We start from the raw sequence: 22,070 nt of genomic DNA on the forward strand, positions 1-22,070 counted from the left end.
ATTGGAGTGGCTACCTAAAAGGGGAGAGAATGGGACTGAGAATTAGGATGAGGTAAAGGAGGCCTCTTCAAAGCCCATGAACTGAGAAAGATGATTAACTCAATCTTCTGGGGCTGGGTAAAACCAATAAATAAACAACAACAACAACCATAACACCAGAAGATGAGAAGAGGGAAGGAAAAAGGAAAAACATGCTTATAAATAGTTTTATTGAGGGAAAATATGCCATGACAGTGAATGAAAAGAAACAGAATATTATAATTGTAGGAACATTGTAAGTGTAACTATATAAAACAATGTAACCAAAAATGTGACAGGTGTAGTGTGTGTAGAGTAAAATAATGCAGGGCTTATGCCACTGATTGTATAATCCTGGCCACCAAGGTACTTATCTGTCCATAGCTTAGCTTTGTCATATAAAGTGGAAATGATAATAAAAATATCTACTTCCAAAGGTTCTTATGGGAATTAAATGAGTTAGTTGATGCCTGATATATAAACTTTATGTAAACGTTACTTGGGATTATTATTCTCCCAACTTTTTAAACTGTAGACTCTAGGCTCAGACTCTGTATCCAATTGGGCTCTACTAACCATTGATGACACGACTTTTACAGAATTACCCAAAGCGACCCTCAGTTTTTTATCTATTGTGAAGATTAAAACAGAGAATGTGGGCAGCCCTGGTGGCTCAGTGGTTTAGCGCCACCTTCAGCCCAGGGCGTGATCCTGGGGACCTGGGATTGAATCCCATATTGGGCTCCCTGCATGGAGCCTGCTTCTCCCTCTGCCTGTGTCTCTGCCTCTCTCTCTCTGTGTCTCTCATAAATAAATAAATGGAATCTTTAAAAAATAAAATAAAAAATAAAACTTGGTACATAGTATGCTCTCAGTAAATGTTAATTGATTTCCTATTAGGAATATTGTTAATACATTATCATAGTTTTAAGTATATATATATATATATCATAGTTTTAAGTTGACTTTTCATGTTCTTCCTAACATGTAAATTCTTCCATTTTCATTTAATTCCGTTTTGGGGGATAGTCTTTCCAAATCTTCCTCTCTAGATAGGTTCCCAGATTATATACTTGTGTGGCACTTTGACCATCATCTTCATAGAAGTTATTAATTCACTAGGGAGGTAAGCAATTTCTAGTTCATGTCTGTCATCTTCAATAGAATCTAAGCTCTGTGATAGCAACCATGATATCTGTTTATGCATAGGCTCTAACACAGAGTCTAGCACTTTGTTCACAGACAAGAATTAACTGAATGAATGACAAGTAATGAAATAAAAAGCATTTTTAACATGTACATTCTGAAATAGCATAGTCTTAAGATTAAAAGCAAGTATAATTTCCACCATCTCTCTGGGAAGTGAGGAACTGCTCATCTTATAAACTACAAAGTGCCTATTTTATAAGAGATATGATGATCTCATCAACATTCAGATTCCAGGAGCTATTTTTGGCAACTCTACCTTACTAGAATCACACTGCCTAAACCTGTCCCTGAGTATCCTTTCAGTTATAGTAGAGCTCTGGAAACCCAGTACTTTTCCAGAACCTCCTGTTCAGTAAAGGAAAAGTTTTTCTCTCTAGATTATCTTCATCCAGTGTACATTAGCCCTTACTCACTGACTCATAAAAGGTTAGGGATTTTGAAACTGTCTTTCATTTCACAGATAAGGAAATGGGCCCAGAAAAGTGGATTGACTTTCCTAAGCCTAACACTTGTGAATAATAGAGCTGACGTGACTGGAAAAAGTTTCATTTTTACAGTTTTCTCTCTCTCCCAATATAACAGATAGATATAGATATAGTAATAGTACCATTCATTAAAAAGTATGTTTACAAAAAATGTTTTTAATTCAGGAAAATTCTCTCACTATATTAAGAGACAGAGTAGAATTGTATGTATAATATGTATTCAATTATGAAATATACAAATATATGAAGGCATGTGTGTGTGTGTATGTGTGTGTATTTCTCAGTTATCTGTATATAGAAAGTAAAAAAGGAAATGTGCCAAAATATTAACAGTTTAACTTTGGATGGTGGGGTTATAGTTTATTTTCATTAATGCTTTTATGCCTTAAAATTTTATTTTCAATGAGCATGTAATACTTTATAATCAGAAATTTAGGTTTTTAAACTCCTGATCTAGTATTTCTGAAGGGTTTTACTTTGATATTAGTCAACACTGCAAGGTGAGGAAGCATCACTCTAGAGTCCAAAGAAGTTTTACCCAGTCATTGAACCTGATCTGCAAAATGGGTAGAATTACATCTACTACACAGGGCTATTGTAATAAATACAACATTCCTTGGTAACACTAAAGTTTGATACGGCTGTTAAGTGGAGTTATAATGGTAATAAAATCCTGTGCCCTAAAAGAGGTGAGAGAACCCTTAGGATAGCATGTAGCTCTGAGCTAAGGAAGTTAGGTTGGGAGAGGAGAGAGATAGATATAAGCGTCAGGAAAACAGTGAGAGCAGTTTTTGTCAATACTTAAGAGAAACAATCACATGCTTGACCCCTTTCCTCTCTTTCCCTTATACTTCCCATACATGCTTCAATGTTGCCTCTTGAGATTACATCTTCCTTCTATCCCTCAAGCTGTCCAGGCAAAAGGCAGCTTGTAATACAGGCTTTGTGCATTTTAAGGCAATGGTAAGTTTGTTTCACAATCCCTGCATCCTATTTCACATTCCCTGTGGAAGATAGCCTATGTAGGAATGTGACCAGCGGTCTACTAAGGCCTGTCCAGTCCCAAACTGGGAAGGGGTTACTTCCACTCTGGATTATAAGACTTTGTAATGAAAACAAGGTAATTTTAACTAGAACCATTTGTACTGAGCTGTAACCTTTGCGAGGCTTTCTCAATCAACATCATTGGGGTCTTACAAATTCTATGGAAAATAAGATCTCACACACACCAATGATTTCTTACATTAGCCAAAGTACCTAGAGGTAGTATGGCAAATTATTGTTACTTTTATATTTTAAAAAGGAATATAAAAAAATAAAAAATAAAATAAAATAAAAAGAAAAAGAAATATAGACCTATGGTAATTTGCCCAAGAAAAATGAAAACATAGGTTCCCACAAAAGCCTTCACCCATGGTAAATTGAACACCAATAAAAAATAAATTTATTATTAAAAAATAATTAAAAAAATTAAAAAGCATTAAATTAATACAAAAAAGCCTTCACCCAAACATTAACAGCTGCTTTCTTCATAATTGCCAAAAACTAGAAATAACTTAAATGTTCTTTTCTTATATATAAGGTTTTTTTAAAAAATCATTTATTTATTTATTTATTCATGAGTGACAGAGAGAGAGGCAGAGGGAAAAGCAGGCTCCCAGAGAGAAGTCTGATGCGGACTCGATCCCCCTCACCCCAGGATCATCCCCTTAATCAAAGGCAGACACTCAACCACTGAGACACCCAGGCACCTCTCAGGTGTTCTTTTTTTTTTTTTAATTTATTTATTCATAGAGACACAGCTAGAGAGAGAGGCAGAGACACAGGCAGAGGGAGAAGCAGGCACCATGCAGGGAGCCTGATGTGGGACTCGATCCCCAGTCTCCAGGATCACGCCCTTGGCTGCAGGCAGCGCTAAATCGCTGTGCCACCGGGGCTGCCCTCTCAGGTGTTCTTTAACTAGTAAATAGATAAACAAACTGTGGTACATCCAAGTAATAGAATACTACCCAACCATAAAAAGGAATATATGTAATATTATATATACATATATATATATTTATATATATGCACCTGTACATTTAACTTTTAATATGACCTAGCATATTGCGCATATTGTTCTGCATATCACTGTTTTTCTTTTTTTTAATATTTATTTATTTTAAACGGGGGGGGGCAGGCAAGTGCTAGTTGGGGGACTGATGGAGATGGAGAGACTCCCAAGCACGGAATCCATCTCAAGACCCTGAGATCATGACTTCAGTGGAACTCAAGTCTCAGGCTTAACCAACCAACCATCCAGGTGCCACTCCCTATTTTTCAACCATTACTTTGGAGATATTTCCACATCACAAACAAATGGATCCACGTCATTCTTTTTCCCTGCTGCATAGTATTCCATCGCATAGTAGTGCCACAATTTATTTCAACAGTTTCTTATTCATGGACATTTGGATCCTAACAAGGAATTGAACTGAAGCAATTCCAAAAATTTTAAACCATAAAAGGTCAGCCGAGTTGACACCAAATGCAAAGTTTTTACAGACTCAAGACTTGTCTCTGGAATATCTTTTGACCAGAAGGGGGAAGGCAAGAGGCAGGAGGAGAGGCAAAACGCTGGGAAATATCCCTGGCCAATAGGGAAGCGGTGGGGCCGACAGGGAATTACTGCCGGGTAGGAGTTCGCGGAGGGGCCCCCTACTGCTGGATCGGGAGGCCGAGCTCCAACGCCAGGCCTCAGATAGCCTGAAGTGTGTAAGGGGGTTTTGCATGGTGCAGGGATGCGCAGCCACCTCCGGCCTCCTGTGAAGACTCTGCGCGGGGGCACGGCCTGAACCCCCACCGCCTCCAGCGCACGCTCGCAGGGGGCGCACACGCGGTGACCTGCCCGAGGCCGGGTTCCCGGCTCCGGCTCCTCCTCCCTCCAGATCTCGCTCTGTTCTCTGCAGTATCACGTGCAGCCGCGCCGGGTGCAGGATGGCGGCTGCGGCTACCGCGGTGGGTGTCAGGCTCCGGGACTGCTGCAGCCACGGCGCTGTGCTCCTGCTCTTCTTCTCTCTGTCCCCTCAGCCCCCGGCTGCCGCCGCCTGGCTGCTGGGCCTGCGGCCGGAGGACACCGCCGGAGGCCGCGTGTCCCTGGAAGGGGGCACCCTGCGCGCGGCGGAAGGCACCAGCTTCCTCCTGCGCGTCTATTTCCAGCCCGGGCCCGCGGCGCCCGCGGCGCCGGTGCCCGCGCCCACCCTTTCGGCGGGAGAGAACGCCACCGGCGACTGGGCTCCGCGGCTCGTGTTTATCGAGGAGCCCCCGGGAGGCAGCGGCGTGGCGCCCAGCGCTGTCCCCACGCGCCCCCCGGGGCCGCAGCGCTGCCGCGAGCAGAGCGACTGGGCGTCGGACGTGGAGGTCCTGGGGCCCCTGCGTCCCGGAGGCGTGGCGGGCTCGGCTTTAGTCCAGGTGCGGGTGCGGGAGCTGCGCAAGGGCGAGGCAGACCCGGGCGGCGCGGGCGGGGGCGGGAAGCTCTTCTCCCTGTGCGCCTGGGACGGGCGCGCCTGGCACCACCACGGCGCCGCCGGCGGCTTCCTGCTGCGCGTCCGCCCGCGGCTGTACGGTCCTGGCGGGGGCCTGCTGCCCCCCGCGTGGCTGCGGGCGCTCGGGGCGCTCCTGCTGCTCGCCCTGTCTGCCCTGTTCAGCGGCCTGCGCCTGAGCCTGCTCTCGCTGGACCCGGTGGAGCTGCGGGTGCTGCGGAACAGCGGCTCGGCGGCCGAGCAGGAGCAGGCGCGCCGCGTGCAGGCCGTGCGCGGCAGGGGGACCCATCTGCTCTGCACCCTGCTCCTGGGCCAAGCCGGAGCCAACGCGGCGCTCGCCGGCTGGCTGTACGCCTCGCTGCCGCCGGGCGTCGGGGGCACCGGAGAAGATTACAGCGAGGCAGGGGTTCACTTCCCGTGGCTGCCGGCGCTCGTGTGCACCGGCGCCGTGTTTCTGGGCGCCGAGATCTGCCCCTACTCGGTGTGCTCGCGGCACGGGCTGGCCATCGCCTCGCACAGCGTGTGCCTGACCCGACTCCTGATGGCGGCCGCCTTCCCCGTGTGCTACCCGCTGGGCCGCCTGCTGGACTGGGCTCTGCGTCAGGAGATCAGCACCTTCTACACGCGCGAGAAGCTGCTGGAGACGCTACGGGCCGCGGACCCCTACAGCGACCTGGTGAAGGAGGAGCTCAACATCATCCAGGGCGCCTTGGAGCTGCGCACCAAGGTGGTGGAAGAGGTGCTGACCCCCCTCGGGGACTGCTTCATGCTGCGCTCGGACGCGGTGCTCGACTTCGCCACGGTCTCCGAGATCCTGCGCAGCGGCTACACTCGCATCCCCGTGTACGAGGGCGATCAGCGGCACAACATAGTGGACATTCTGTTTGTCAAGGACTTGGCCTTCGTGGACCCCGACGATTGCACGCCGCTGCTCACGGTCACTCGCTTCTACAACCGGCCCCTGCACTGCGTCTTCAATGACACCCGGCTGGACACGGTGCTGGAGGAGTTTAAGAAGGGTGAGCAGTGGTCTGTCTCCTCTCTCAGCTACTTCCCACTCCAAAAGTATGATTCTTTCGTAAACATGAGAGCTTTCAGATGTGCAAAGCAACTCTCTGTGATCGCAGAAACTGAAGGAAGGCCCCACCTCTTGGTGGCTCTATTTTCATTTCACTGCCTTCCTTGCAGCTGGCTAAGCCCCAGCCTCTAACCTTTGCCTTGGCTCACAAGATGTTCCATGTTCCTCATTCATTCCCTTTCAGTCTTTTTCAGGATCTAACAATTGCCAGGTATTATTGTGCAGGTTGGACTCGGGAAGGTCCTTGGAGGTTATTGGACAGCTCCCCACCCAATAGAGGAGGATCCTCTATAGCCTCCCCTAACAAGGAGTCTTCCTTTTAAACTTTTCCCGGGCCTGGAAACTCACAGTCTCCCAGGCAAACTAACTTCATTGTTGGACAGCTCCAGCTGCTGATAATGTCTTTCTTACTTGGAGCAGAAAGTAGTCTCAGGGACTTCTCTCCAGGTCCCCTTTCTGTCCTTTGAATCACAGAAGCCCCAAACAGTTTACTAGTTCTTTCTCCTTATTTAGCTTTATCAGTACCCAGGTTGGATTAAAAGTTGACTAAGGCAGTGAAGTCCTTATACTTCTGGGACCTGGATTCCCATGAGGGACAGTATATCTGGATGTGAGGAAATATTCTGGTAAAGGGAACCACTAGAAAATCTGCATATACAAATGAATGGGGTTTCCTTCAGAGCAGTTACACCCCACCCCTGTCGTGTCTATTGCATGTTTACTACTCTTCCGCGTTTGTCTTTAGAAACTGTCTTTTGGAGTTAAGTACAATTCACTCAAGAAAAATTAGCCTGGATTCTTAGGGTTGATCTTCTTGGAGTTACACAGTTTGGCTGGTTCTCCTACTTGAAGGACACTTGATGGTTTTTGAAGATCAAATCTACCTTCAAGAGTCACCATTGAGTGCAGAGGACTATCTCACAACCCCGAAAACAACTCCAGGAATGAGTTGAGAATAGTGACATGGTTAGAATAAGAGTAGAACCTTCTAGAATGACCATTTTGAAGGAAGCATTCATCTGTACGTATGAGTTAGCATGTTTATTAAAAACAAAACAAAAAATTCAATCCCCTGACTTTAGAATCAAGCTTCAAATGTAGCTTCCCTGTGGCTAGCAGGAATCTCATCTGGCATATCTTGACACATCTTTTTGTTTATCAAACACTCAATCTTACTACTTGATCATCACAGGTACTCTTTGAGTCTTTCATACAAAGAGAAATCTGGGTCTTCCTCCTGCCACAATTTTTCTAGACAAATAAAATTGTGTTAGGTATCAAAGTGTGGCTTGGAAAGGGAGAAAAAAAGTTGAAAACCTACTTTCAGTCCCAGCTTGTAGACTTTATGTTGGTATCATGAGAAGGGGAGGGAGATGTGTGTATATTACAGCTGTTTTAGCCCAATCTGGGCTACTGTTTCACCCTCTTCCATCTATCTTCCCCAAAATCCTTGCATGACTTGTTCCCACCTTACCCCTACTTTCATCCAACCACTCTTAGCATTATTCTTACATTTTGTAAGACTCCTACAGAAAGGAGTCTTGGACTGGGCATAAAAAACTGTGAAAATCTATGTATATAAGTTGCAAGGACTGCCATAACAAAATACACTGAGTGGCTTAAACAACAGAAATTTATTTCCTCATAATTCTGGAATCAGGAAATCCAAAATCAAGGTGTTGGCAGGTTTGGTTTCTTTTAAGGACTCTTTTTGGCTTTTGCAGATGGCTTCCTTCTCTCTAGGTCCTTTCATGGTCCTTCTTCAGTGTGTGTGAGCTCATTCCTGGAATCTCTGTGGTTCTAATCATTTCTTCTTATAAAGACACACCAGTCAGATTGGATTAGGAGCCTCCCTATCAGCTTGGTTCTAACTTAATTATCCCTTAAATATGCTAGTTAAGACAGAGTGCAGTTGAGATAGTGTCATTGTCACATGCTACTGGAGGGCATTTTTCATGAAACTCCTATAAACTCGTTCATTCATTCATTCATTCATTCACTATTTATTGAGCATCTATGTAGTAGGTAATAGACGAGACAAAACACTGCCCCTAGAAAGTTAACAGTCTACAAAGATGTACAGTGTGAGAATAAGGACAGTCTTTAGAAGCAGGAATTGTGTCTCACTAACCTTTGAATTCCTAGCACATTGCACAGTGCCTTTCATATAGTAGGCTGCTCAAAAAAAAGTCAATACTGATCTGAAATGAGTCCTGCTGCAGAATTTCTAAATCTGGTTTGAAAAAGGCTTGTCAGCGTTCTATCAGTAGTCTGTAATTAGATCGCTAAAGAGAAGCTGGGAATTACCATGCCAAAGAAGAGCCTGCCACATCCCTTCAGAGCCTTGCTCCTTCCTCAAAGTGTACTCCAGAAACCAGCAGCAAGGGCCTCCTCACCTGGGAACATGTGAGAAATGCATAATTTCATACTTCATTCTAAATCCACTGAATGAAAATCTACATTTTAACAAGCCCCCAGGTGACTCATGTGTACATTAATGTCTGAGAAGCATTGCCTTCAGAGCACCCTTATTGACAGTGATTGGTAGATTTACTTAGAATAAATACAAGGAATAAGTGGCAATTGAGTGTTCTCTGGCTTCATGGCATATAACACAGTGGTCATTTTCTATAAACATTATGTTTGCACTATAGGTTAGGAAAGGAAAGCCAAATTGAACTAGTTTTCTTTACCTTTAAAAATAACTCTTAAAGTAAATCATAAAAGCCCTTCTGTTCCCCTCACTTCTTTGCATCTCAAGTAACTTAACTAAACAAGCACCTTTGGAGGTAGGGGAGGAAAATGATAAATAGGAGCAACAATCACCATTAATTGAGTGGCAGTTCTGATGGGCACCCTGCCAAGCCCTTTACATACTTAGCACAACCCTCTTGGGTGGGCATTATCAACCCCACTTTATAGGTGAAGATACTAAAGCTTGGATCCATTACAGGACTTACTCAGCTCTTCACAATTGATAACTGAATTGTGATTTGAACTAGGTCTGTAGGACCTCTAAGCCTGCTCTTTTTCCCACTACACCAGTTTTACATAATCCTCCATCCTAGAATTCCTGCCACCCACAGGGTTCAAAGTTCACCTTTGACCTCTGACTTGCTGCCAGTGGCTGATTTACCTTTAGTTTTCATAGGTTAGAAATGGAGTTTTGATAATTAGCTGAGTGATTGCTAGCATGTATGTCGCATTTTACAAAACATTTCTACCTATCTTCTCTTATCTGATCCATAAAACAACTCTGCAGTTACAGGTGAGTACCCTAAGACCCAGGTTACTTGGCCTACCTAGGACCATCATTAAGCTATTATTCCAAGGCCCAGATTCAAATCCAGGTCATATGACTCCAAAGTTCTTGTCCATATGAAGTTTTACTTCTATACTTCATATTGACCTCCAGGTCTTTAGAAATGAGGAAGAAGAAAAAGGTCTTTCCAGCTAAGATGCTTGCTTTACTAAAGAAACAGTAGTTCTCCCCCCATTGAACTGTGAATTCCTTAAGGGCAGAAAATGAATCTAAATAAATTTGTATTCTTAGGACCAGCACAGCAGCCCCCACAGCAACATTTATTGAATGAATGGCTTTAAGTAGCTAATTTCTACTATATTTTTTTATGTTTGAGTGAGGTGAACCCAAAGTATTGGGTAACAAGTGTTGTTCCATTGACCATAACAAACCTTTCCTCTTCCCAGATTCTCTACCCTGGTCAGTGGCAACCTTGTCCTTCCAGTCTCCCAGGCTAGAAACTTGCCCTTCACCACTCACCCTCATCCTACTTATCACTGTCTTAGTCTGCTTGGGCTGCCATAACCAAATACCATAGGCTGGGTGGCTTAAACAATAGGCATTTATTTTCTGATGGTTCTGGAGGCCAGAAGTCCAAGTTCAAGAGCTTTCTTCCTGGCTCGTAGATGGCTAGCTTCTCATTATGTCTTCACACAGCCTTTCATCAGTACATGTATACAGAGAGCGTGAGCTCTGGTCTCTCTTCCTCTTATAAAGGTACCAATCCTATTGGTTTAGGGCCCCACCCTTATGATCTTATTTAACTTAAATGATTTCCTCAGAGGCCCCACTGGGGAGAGGGGTTAGTGCTTCAACATATGAATTTGGGTGGCGGGGAGAGGGACATTCAGTTTGTAACAATCACCAAAGTCTGCCAAAAATTTGCCAAAATTGCATCTAAAATAGTTCTTGCATCTGTATATAATATAGTCCACTATTTCTTTCACTTAATTGACTCACTGAGTTTATTCAAGAAATAACTCCTGTGTATCTGCTGTTTAGGCATGGAGAACATACAGTAGTCCCTGTCTACATAGAGCTTTCGTTCCAGTGCAAGAGACCAAAATTAAACAAATGAGGTAGTGATTAAGAGCATAAGCTTTGGTGCCAGACTGCCCAGTTATGTAGCTGTCTGTTTTGTGAGCTGTAAAATGAGGGTAGTGATGATATTTATTTACTCACAGGGTTGTGTGAAATAATAAGATAGTATGGTATTCTATTGCTTATTTAGTAATTGTCATTATAAATGCTAAATAAATGTTAGCCAAGATTCTTAATTATAAACACAAACCTATTACTCTTTTGTGCAAAGGGCTCCTAAGAAATGTCACTTCTTCCAATTTTTGTCTCTCTCAAATCCGCCCTCTCCATTGCCACTAAAATAATCTCTGGTGACATCATCCCCTGCTTAAAACCCTTCTCCACTCCCCACTGCCTGCAGGATAAAGTCTAAGCTGTACTCTCCTGATCTGCTCCCTGCCCTCCCCTCCTGGTTCATCCCTTACTGCTCTCTACCACAGCTGTGTGCTCCAGCAACGCTGAATTTCATGGCCACCCATGTTATTGCTTGCCTTTGTCCCTTTATTCTTTCTTGCTTTGTCTCTTTTTTTTTTCTTGCTTTGTCTCTTTCCTCATGCTGCACTCTTTGTCAGGAATATCATTGCCTGATTAATATGCATTCCTACTCCACCTCTTCCTCTAATACTTAGCACCCAGGCCACCTCTTCTGGGAAGCTTCTCCTGTAAACCCCAGTTGGAGCCAACTTAATTGTTCCATACCTCTCTTATTGAATTAACAGGTTGTATGACTGGTTTTTGCTTATTAGTGCTGATCACCCACATAACCAGCAAAGACTGTCTTCTCTGTCTTAACAATGGATAGGCCATATGCTAAGTTTTCAGTAAATGTTTGCTGAATGACTAAATGAATAACTGAAGGAGTTAAACTTTAACAGACACAATCTGCACAGATCTCTAGGAAATGCATCATTAATGATCTCCAGCCAATCATTTTGGACAATGCAGGACAGAGGCAAATTTTAAGTGTTAGAAGAAAAGTGTTGCATATATACGGTTTCTCCACTTTTTTAGGTATAGCTATTTATTATAACAATTATCCATCCCTTGTCATGTTCAAAGCACTGTGCTAAGAGTTGGATGTATGACATACAATCTCTGCCCTCAAAGAGCCTACAGCCTGGGAGGATCACTGGGTGGCTCAGCGGTTTGGTGCCGGCCTTCGGCCCAGGGTGTGATCCTGGAGTCCCGGGATTGAGTTCTGCATCGGGCTCTCTGCATGGAGCCTGCTTCTCCCTCCTCCTGTGTCTCTGCCTCTCTCTCTCTCTCTCTCTCTCTCTCTGTGTGTGTGTGTGTGTCTATCATAAATAATAAATTAATTAATTTTAGGGGATCCCTGGGTGGCGCAGCAGTTTGGCGCCTGCCTTTGGCCCAGGGCGCGATCCTGGGATTGAATCCCACATCGGGTTCCCGGTGCATGGAGCCTGCTTCTCCCTCTGCCTATGTCTCTGCCTCTCTCTCTCTCTCTCTCTCTCTCTCTCTCTCTCTCTGACTCTCATAAATAAATAAAAATTAAAAAAATAAAAATAAAAAATAAATTAATTAATTTTTAAAAAAAGAGCCTACAGCCTAATAGGAGAATAGTGTTCCCCTTTGAAAGGTAGGAGGAAGGCTGGACTCACCTTTCCCCCTCACATAAATAGCATTGCAATTCACAAGTCATATTTCAGCATATAAGCATATGGATAAGACAGACCTGCATATAAGTCATTAAAATAAAAGTGATACAATAGAAATATAAAAATGCAATGAGAGCATGGAGAAGACAGTGATTATGGTTAGGTTTTATGTCTTTTATTAAATTTTTACTGAAGTTTGTAAGTGTGTATACTCCATATTCATATAGAAAACTGAAAAATATAGAACAGTAGACAAAGCATGAAAATCTCCTAAGGTAATCATCCCACTATCCTGAGATAATAACTCCTCTAATATTTTGTCATTTTAAAAATATAGCACCCATAGTAACAACCTTAATCAAATTACTGAAAGGAAAATAAAGAGAAAACTCCATGGTCTTACCTTCTTCCACTAATAAAATATCCAATGCTAATCCCAAGAGTGATTTTTTAAATATGATGATATTATTTTCACTGTAGTCTCCTTGGGAGTGAGTCCTATAATTTGAAAAGACTAATTTATAAAATGGAGCCCTAAAGATTTGTTGAAATTAATTTCTGCAGTTTACTCTGTTTATTAGATTGTCTTTAGGAGAAAACCAACCCTATGCCAATAGGGAGAAAGAATAAAGCTTTGTTTGTTCTGAAGTCAGAACCTACATGGCCTCTGAGTACCATCGCTCTAGTATTTAATAGTTAAACAACTTAGCTCTGCCTAGTTAGTAATACCATCTTCCTAAACAAAAGATAGCATAAGGCACATAATGTTGGGTTATTCTGTCTATAGGCTAGCATGGTTGTAAAATTATTGCAATTTTCATACTCAGTGTTTGCTCATTCATAGGTTGATTCATTCATTCATTTATTCAGTAAATATTGAACTCCTGCTTTAGACCAGGCACTGTACTAGGCCCTGGGAATACAATGGTGAATGAGACAGACATTGTGGAGCTGAAAGGTATCCTCTTCAATCTTTGGTTCTACTGCATGTGATCTGTTGCTTAAAAGACATCCAACTAGCCAGTAAAAGCTCCTGGCTTAGACACACAATGTAACATTTTCACTGAGGAATAATCTGGTTGAAAAGTCAGTGTTTTTGCTTTATCACTCCAAATTCTGGTGTGATATTTAGCAGAGAGAATAATCATCCCATTGCTTAATTCTATAAAAAGCTGCCAAAACATTAGTACTACATTTTTTTGTCTTTCATAAAACAAAATAAAAAATTATTTTCACTGAAAGTTTTATTTCACTGACATAATTAGATGTAATATGTTTAGGGATGCGTGGGTGACTCAGTGGTTTGAGTGTCTGCATTTGGCTCAGGTCATGATCCCAGGGTCCTGGGATCAAGTCCCACATCAGACTCACTACAGGGAGCATGCTTTTCCCTCTGCCTGTGTCTCTGCCTCTTTCTGTGTCTCTCATGAATAAATAAATAAATAAAATCTTAAAAAAAAAGCCTAACATGTTAAACATTGCTGAATAATAATCAGTAGAATTTAGAATGTTTACCTTCTTTTTTTTTATTTATGATAGTCATACAGAATGAGAGAGAGAGGCAGAGATGTAGGCAGAGGGAGAAGCAGGCTCCATGCACCGGGAGCCCGACGCGGGATTCGATCCCGGATCTCCAAGATCGCGCCCTGGGCCAAAGGCAGGCGCTAAACCGCTGCTCCACCCAGGGATCCCGAATGTTTACCTTCTAAACAATAATTAGAACAAACAGTAAACAAAGCATAGCCCATCATGTACAGGGAGGCAAAACAAAAATTGAAAAGTAGAACTAATTAAATATACAAGGCGTTAAATTACCGATTTATATTTCTTTCCTTAGAAATTTTTATTATGATTGTTGTAATATTGTTCTGAAATAATTTTTTTTCTCAGCCTAGCAAAAGAAATACAATGTAACCATAGAATCTGAGCTGGAAGAGGCACTGAAAAACCTGACAAAGAATCTAATTCACACTTTCATTTTTAGATTTAGTTATCTTTTCCAAGACAAAAACAGCCTTCAATGTCAGACTTTTTATCTAATCTAAATCCCACAGGCTGCAGTTAAATTCCATTTTCTCCTTTTATCATCCTTGGTGAGTCCTCTCTTATTTGAAGACTATAGTAGCTCACCTCAATTCCATTTCCATTTTTTAACAATCAAAATACATTTGGTTGTGTTTCTGGACCTTGTAAAGCATTTGGGTATCTCAGGGGAGTGGTGTTTGTGGATGTTCCTAATACTTTCTTAAACTGGTTTATCTCTAAGCCCAATCTGGGGGCCCCTGGACCTTCCATCACAACTCTTCAATTCTCTTTATATTCTGCTGTCTTCCTTTCCAAATTGGGATTCTTCTCAATTCATTCTTCTCTCTTCTCTTTCTTTCTCCCTATCTTCCTTCTTTTCTTCTCTTCTTCCCTCCCTTCTCCCCATCTTTCTTTCCTTCTCTCCTTCCTTCTCTCCTCTCTCCCTTCCTCCCTTCCTTCCTTCCTAATGACATTATTCTGTGCCAGGCCTCCTGCCCTCCTGGTACTTGCCATACAGTAGGAATATATACATTAACCAAGAAATAATTACAAGTGGTAACAGTGATTTGAAGAAAAGGTGGAGGGACCCCTATGATAGGGGTCCTGAGCCAGTCTTGTGGGTAAGGATAGACTCCTCCCCCTCCCTAAGTGATATTTGAGCTGAATCCTGAAGGATGGCAAGAAGGAGTTTACCAGAGGAAGAGCTTTTGAGGTGAAGGGAGCAGACTGCAAAGGCTTTGAGGAAAGGGGGCAGGTGTGGGGGCCACGTGGGTTCCTGGGCCATTGAACATCCTTTAGAAAAAGTGCCACCCCTGCCAGCCAAACTTCCCTCTGTAGTGATTGTGTGTGCATCCGAGTTCAGGAACATTCCCTGTGGGCCTGACTACCAGGGCTCGGGAGGTGGATGTGGATATAAATATGGGGAAGAGCTTGCCCTCCAAGGAGTGTGAAAGGAGGAAGGCCTCTGATGGAAAGGATACCAAGCAGCCTGGCCTAGCCGACAGGCAAGGGCATCCAGACATCTGTGGGGAAGGCAGGAGGGAGAAATCCCCTGGAAGGATCTGGGAAAACTTCTCTGAGGAAGAAAAGAGCGATTCTGATAAGCAATTATGAAGGGAAAGGGCATTCCAGCTGAGGCAGGAGATTGAACTAGAAAAATAAAGGCAGAAAGGAAGCCGACACCACATTTGAATGCTGGAAAGGCGGTGATCTCAGTGCTGCTTTTCTTCCACAAAAGCGGGAACTAGGCAGAATGAGATATTTGTTAAACATAATTTCTGTTCTCTCCAAAGGCCAAAACTGTATATTTTAACCATCTTTGGTGGTGATATTTCTAAAATGTTTCATGCCCATTCCTGCCTTCCTTAGGAAAGGATCCTAAATATAACTTAATCTTTTCTTGATGACGCAGGATGGTGGTCATGAGAATTTAGTTATTTTATGCTGTGTTATAAAGCCATTCGCTGTCTACTTCTTTATTTTTCTCTGCCCTCCGGCTATCAGCTGCTAGTTCTCTGAGCTGGCCTCAAGCTAACCCCTCCCTCCACCTCGCTCTTCACAAAACCACTCTTTCTGTGTCTCTTTCAGAGCCTCTATTTAACTGAGAATCAAGTAAATATACGTGTTGGAAATTGTGTGCCTGGTATACAATAAGCTTCAATAAATATTTGTTGAATAAATGATTAATTAGGCTTTGACCAGGAGCCTAGGGCATGAGGTTGGTGTAATGGACCTGGGATAGTTCCTTCTGGGACCAGATTTAAAACAGTGCAAAGTCAGATCTCCAGATAATGGGTCGTTACTCTGCTATTTTTGCAGTGTTGCTTAGCAAGCCAAACTGCCAACCGGCTTAGATCCTAGTGACTAACAACTATTTTTTCATGCCCTGGTGATGCTGGTTACCATGGTGTTCTGGGTGACACAGTTGGCTTTTTATAATTGCCTTTGAGTGGCTCAAGAAATTTTTTTGTGAGAAGTGTATTGATTATTCTATTTTGGATGAAGTAGAGCAAGATAATTACTACAAAGTATAGCCTTTCTTTAATAAACTAGAGAAAGAGACTGTTTCATTTTTCCAAATCAAGGTGGTTGCTACAGGACTGGTAGGTAGGGTAACATTTTTGTGTTTCTCTTCCTGATTTTGATAAAAAGTAATTTGATTTGATTATATAGATTTTTTTTTTTAGAAATCTAGCATGTGTCAAGACATCTTTTTCTCATCTTATTCCAGTGGGATTCTTCAATATTAAGATACAAACATTAGGAGTCACCCTTTGTAAATACAAGAAGCTATAGCTGTCAGCACTGTTAAAATTCTAGTATATCCTATATCATTCAGAAGAAGCATCCTGTAAAGCCAAACTGTTTTTGTAGCCCAGGACCGTTTAGACTTATAAGAGTGGAAATTTTAAGGGGCGCCTGGGTGTCTCAGTAGGTTAAGTGTCTGATTCTTCATTTTAGCTCAGGTCATGATCGCAGGGTTGTGAGATTGAGCCCCCATGTCAGGCCCTGTGCTGGGTGTGGAGCCTGCTGAAGATTCTTTCTCGCCCCCTCAGTACCCCTCTCTAAAAAAAAAGAGAATTTTAGAGCTGGAAAAGGCAACTTGGAGGTCACCTGGTTCCATCTTTTAATTTTATAGTGGAGGAAACTGAGGCCCAGAAAAGACAAATAATAAAATTAAAGATGATAATCCCTTACAGTTAATCTTTACATTGTCAAAGATCATTCCCAAATAGTAACTCATTTCGCACTCACCATGCATATGAAGTCAGTAGCATTTTTTCCCCTTTTTTGCATATGAAGCACCTGTGATCTGGAGACAGGAGTGTCCTGCTCAATGTTAGTGACTAAGGCAGAATCCGAAGCTACATCTATGATTTGCTGCCTCAGGCCATGGAGCTACAGACACAGTGTCCTAGACAACTGGGCTCAGATCCTGGCTTCTTTGTTTACTAGCTGTGTACTAGGGCAGGACACTTTATCAGTCTGAGACTTATCTTCCTTCCCACAATGGGAATAATGATACTATATTATTATAAGTTTACTGCAAAGGCTAAAGATAATACCTGTGCTATAACACATTTAAGACAATGCATCATTTGCCTCCTACCTCACTGATCTAATTGCATGAATTGTGTCTAGTTAGTCATTTAGTATAAGTGCTTTCTCTGATCCAACCCATGTAAATGTGACTGGACATAATGAATAGAAGTGAGAGCTGTTTACTTTGGACAAGTGACTATTTCTGAGTCTCCATTCATATATTAGTAATAACAATCCCCATTTGGCAGAGATATGATGAAGATGAGGGGTTAATGTGTGCACCCTCTGAACAATAGGTACAGCAATGACCTCTAGGGCAAAAACTGGAAAATGGAGTGAATGTGAACCTGTGCCCTCAGGAGTCCACTTGGTTTAGTTCAGAAACAGTGAGGAGAATGTTGGAGTAGCTGTCGGCTGTCTTTACCTGCAATGAGAACCTCCAAAAGGATGGGTTTTAAGGTCACCTTCAGAGTCTAGCTTATTTAAATAGAACCCCTGGGAACCCTACCCTCTCCTCCCTGGGACCAGCCTCATTCGGCCATAGCCTCTGGGCTAGCCCAGAACTGTATGATCTCTAGACAACTTAGGCCAGGACTATTTGCCTTTCAGTGTCTTTCCTCATGTCTGGGGTTGGTTCATGGCCTGCGAATGTCACCATCAGTCAAAGCTTAGCCAGATCACTCTAGGTCATCATGGTGATTTTTAAGCTGAGGATCCTGGTTATGTTTAGCCTGAACCTAGAGAGAGACAAACTGGCCCTGTGGGCTACCTCTAAGAGAAACTCTGAGTCTGAGAGGCCTAAAGTTCAACTATCCAGTCTCGTTTAGTTTTCTTGAAGCTTTCCACAAACGCCAGCTAGGTGGGTCCTATTCAGTTCCCTAAGTTCAAATATTGGCTCTACTATTTATAAGCTGAATATCCTCAGACCAGTTGTTGTTTGCGGAATAAATGCAATCCATTTTGATAGAGTAGTGGGAAAGAAGGCAAGATATATACCAAAAAAAAAAAAAAAAACATAGTGGCCTTTAATGGCAGCAAGAAGACTTCAGAAATTATCCTTCTTGGTAACTGGTACATGTTAATGAAGTGGGGAATAAGCTCATAAATGCTGTTTGGGGCAGTCAGTCTGGTTTGGTGGATAGACTGGATTGGAGCTGGAGAAACCAGAAGGAGGATTGGTTAGGATATTAATTCAGTTGTCTAGGATATGATGAGGACATGGAAATTCAGGAATGTGCACTTGCAATTAGAATGGAGAAAACCTCTGAGACTTCATTACCTTCTGGACATTCTTTCTTGGGCTCTTCTACTGGTTCCTCCTACATCATCTTTATTGATATATCCTCAGCATTTGGAGCAAGGCCTATCCATATCAGATGCTCCAGTATTTATTTGTTGCATGAATGTTGCATTTCTATGACCTCTAACGGTTGCAACGCCCCAGGGCTCAGAAATGGATCTCTTTGTCTAGTCTCACTCTCATGATTGTTTCATTCATTCATTCATTCATTCATTCATTCTCCCAAAGATATTATCAACTCTAGACTTATATTTCCCAGCTACCACTTGACATTCCACTTGGAGGTCTGAAAGGCATCCCAAACTTAAACTGTCCAAATCTGAGCTTAGGCTGTCTGTGCCAAAGCAACTCCTCGCACAATATTCCCAAACTCTGTAAATTGCAGTTCCATTGTTATTGCTATTCAGATCCAAACTCTTCTTTTGCTCTTGCCTCACTCCCAATCCCTCATGTATGCTCTGCTTTCAGCATATCTAGAGAATCTGCTTACATCTCACCACCTCCGCTGCTAGCTCCCAGCCAAGCCACCACCCATCTCTCACGTGGATGATTGCCAGAGCTTCATATGAGATCTCTCTGCTTCTACTTCTACCCACTTTGTGTCCATTCTTAACACAGCAACTAGAAAGAGGCTTTTAAAACATAAGTCAGATCATATCACTCTTTTGTAAAACAATAAACACACACACAAACACGAAACTGTACAATGGCTTTATCTTGCTCAAAGAGCCAAGTCCTTAAAAGGCCTTCCAGGCTTTAGCACAGGCTCACCTACCATCTCTTACTTCCCTGAACTTGGCTCCTACTACTGTCCTCACCCCAAATCAGCAGCCACTCCACTAGCAGCCTTGCTATTCTAAGCACATCAGCTATACTTCCAACTAAGGACCTTTTGATTCTTGTTCTACTGCAAGGGTGTCCCTGAGATATCCGCAGGGTTTCCCACCTCATTGCCTTCAGATCTTTACTCAAATTCCACTTTCTTGGGAAGTTCATCCCTGCCCTCTCTTACCTAAAATTGTAACACACACATACTTCCTCATTGCTCTACCCCACTTTCCTTTTCCCCTTAGAGCTGTGATGTAGCTTTTACATATTTATCTGGCTTATTATCTCTCGCCCCTAGTTATTAGAATGTAAGCTACAGAAGGGAAATGATTTTGTCCATTGAGTTTATTGCTGAATTTCTAGTGCCTAGGTTAGTGCTTGGTACATAGTAGGCATTTAATAAATACTTGTTGATAAAATGAAAAAAGAAAAGGCAAATTGCAAGAATGTGGGGATTTTGCTTCCTAATAGGGACAAAGGAAAAGAAAGTAAAAAACAACTCCTGAGTGATGACCCTGGGTAACTAGAAGGTTGATAGTGCTACGTTCTAGATAGTGAAGGAGCCAGAAAGAAGAGCAAGGATAGTGGCCCTTTAAAGATCATGAGTTCCTATTGAGATAAGTGATTTTGACAAGACAAGGAGACAGCCCAGGCAAAATGTTTAAAACAGAATGTAAGATCAAAGTAGACACTGATGCTGAGATATAAATTTAGTCCTCAGGAGACAGACAATGGTGATATTTAAAGTGACGGGCTCTTCTGGGATCTGTAATCAAGAAGAGAGAGGCAGAGAATCAAGGACTGGAGCAGAGGCTCTTAATTCAATTGCCCAGTAGAGTCACTTGAAGAAGTTTTAAACATCCTAATGCCAGGACAGCATCCCAGGCCAGTTAGACTGGAACCTCTATGAGAGGCACATAGGTTTTAAATCTCCCTGGGTAACTCCCATTTGCAGCCAGGGTTGAGACTCACTGAGCTAGAGCCTGTGACATGTATTTATCTTTAGGTGAGGATAAAGGAATCCACAGTAGAAACAGAAAAATATCAGTCATAAGCATGGGAAGAATACCAGGGTCTTGACCAGTTCTTCTCATACTCAAATGTACATACTCAAATGTACATACGTACCACTGGGAAATCCTGAAGCCATGCAGATTCTGACTCAGACTGCGGGGATGGGGCTGAGCTGCCATGGCTCTCACAAGCCTTCCAGTAATGCCAAGTTTTCTGGTCCCAGGGCCACACTTTGAGTAGCAGGTGTCAGAAGCAGTGCTTCTCAGACTTCAATGTGCATGAGGACCACCTGGGATACCATTGAAACAGCTGTCTGGGGTGCACCTCACCACCCAAATCTTGATTCTGTATGTGGCACAGAGGTGGCACCTATGAACCTGCGTTTTGAACAAGTGCCCGGATGATGTGCCCAGGAACACACTTGGAGTTCAGTGCACACTCCAAGGGGAAGTGTTACTGAGACCAAGGTATGGAAGAAGAGGCACTCAATACTGTCCACTCAATAAGTAAAAGATGCGGTAGGGACACCAGGGAGAATAAAAAGGTAGCAAATATCAATGTATTTTACAAGGTGAAGGTCATAAGTAAGGCAGAAGCCATAAAATGATTTCTGCTTTCCTTAATTCTCTATTTCTAAGCAATTATGCTTTTGCCTTAGCTTCTAAATTTTATCTTGGGATCAGTTACCTTAGCAAAATGCCGTAGCTATTTTTGAAAGAGAAAGAAAGCAAATCAATTATTTGCTATTTTTTTTCAAGGCATATGCTAACAGAGACCTTAGGAGGTCTTCTCTGTGATGTGCCTAAACAATTAGAGGCTATATTTATTAAAAACCCTTGGAGAATATTTCTACTTCTTCAAACACTGAAATATAGTCACGGTGTTGCCTGCTTACTGACATTCTGTCTCTTTAAAGTAAGGTTTCCAAGCTCAGCACTATTGACATTCCTTGTTATGGGGCTATCCTGGGCATCGGAGGATGTTTCGCTGCATCACTGGCCTCTACTCACTACATTCCAGTAGCATTCCCTGCCCCAAGTGTGACAACCCAAATTTGTCTCCAGACATGGCCAAATGTCCCCTTGGGGTGGGGTGGGGTGGGGCATCAAATCAGCCCCGTTGAGAACCATTGCTTTAAAAGCAATGCCTGAAAACCTAGTTGCCGTTCTAAGAGATTTGACATGTAGTTTGGGTGTGTCAATGCCCGGGGTGATGAGATAAGCTACTTCTAGAAACTAGTACTAGGACAACCCTTTGGATTTGAGGGACAAGAGAAATGACTAGTTTGACTTTCAATAGTGGGAAATTTTATTGACCTGAGACACACCAAGAATTTAATAGATAGTGCAAGTACCTCAAGCTTGTCTCAGAGGTGATTGGTACAAAAGCTATAAGAAACCCCTTTTCTTTTATTTTTTTTCAAGATTTTACTTATTTATTTGCGAGAGAGAGAGGGAGAGCATGGGGAAGGGGGTAGAGGGAGAAGCAGGTACCCTGCTGAGCAGGGACCCAGACATAGGGCTCCATCCCAGGATCCTGGGATCATGACCTGA

At 42.7% G+C, this 22,070-nt stretch overlaps 1 protein-coding gene across 4 annotated transcripts in view; it reads left to right on the forward strand.

Moving 5' to 3' along the window:
• Positions 1 to 4,596: 4,596 nt before the first annotated feature.
• Positions 4,597 to 22,070, forward strand: part of CNNM1 (cyclin and CBS domain divalent metal cation transport mediator 1) — a 59,289-nt gene continuing 41,815 nt past the window's right edge. For all 4 annotated transcript variants that reach the window (XM_055345885.1, XM_055345887.1, XM_055345886.1 and 1 more), the window contains exon 1: positions 4,597 to 6,252. In XM_055345885.1, the coding sequence (XP_055201860.1) occupies positions 4,689 to 6,252 (1,564 nt within the window). In that variant the 5' untranslated portion in view covers positions 4,597 to 4,688. The remainder of the gene's footprint in view (positions 6,253 to 22,070) is intronic.

The sequence above is a fragment of the Nyctereutes procyonoides genome, unplaced genomic scaffold, assembly GCF_905146905.1.
Source record: "Nyctereutes procyonoides isolate TBG_1078 unplaced genomic scaffold, NYPRO_anot_genome, whole genome shotgun sequence".
Taxonomy (NCBI): Eukaryota; Metazoa; Chordata; class Mammalia; order Carnivora; family Canidae; genus Nyctereutes; species Nyctereutes procyonoides.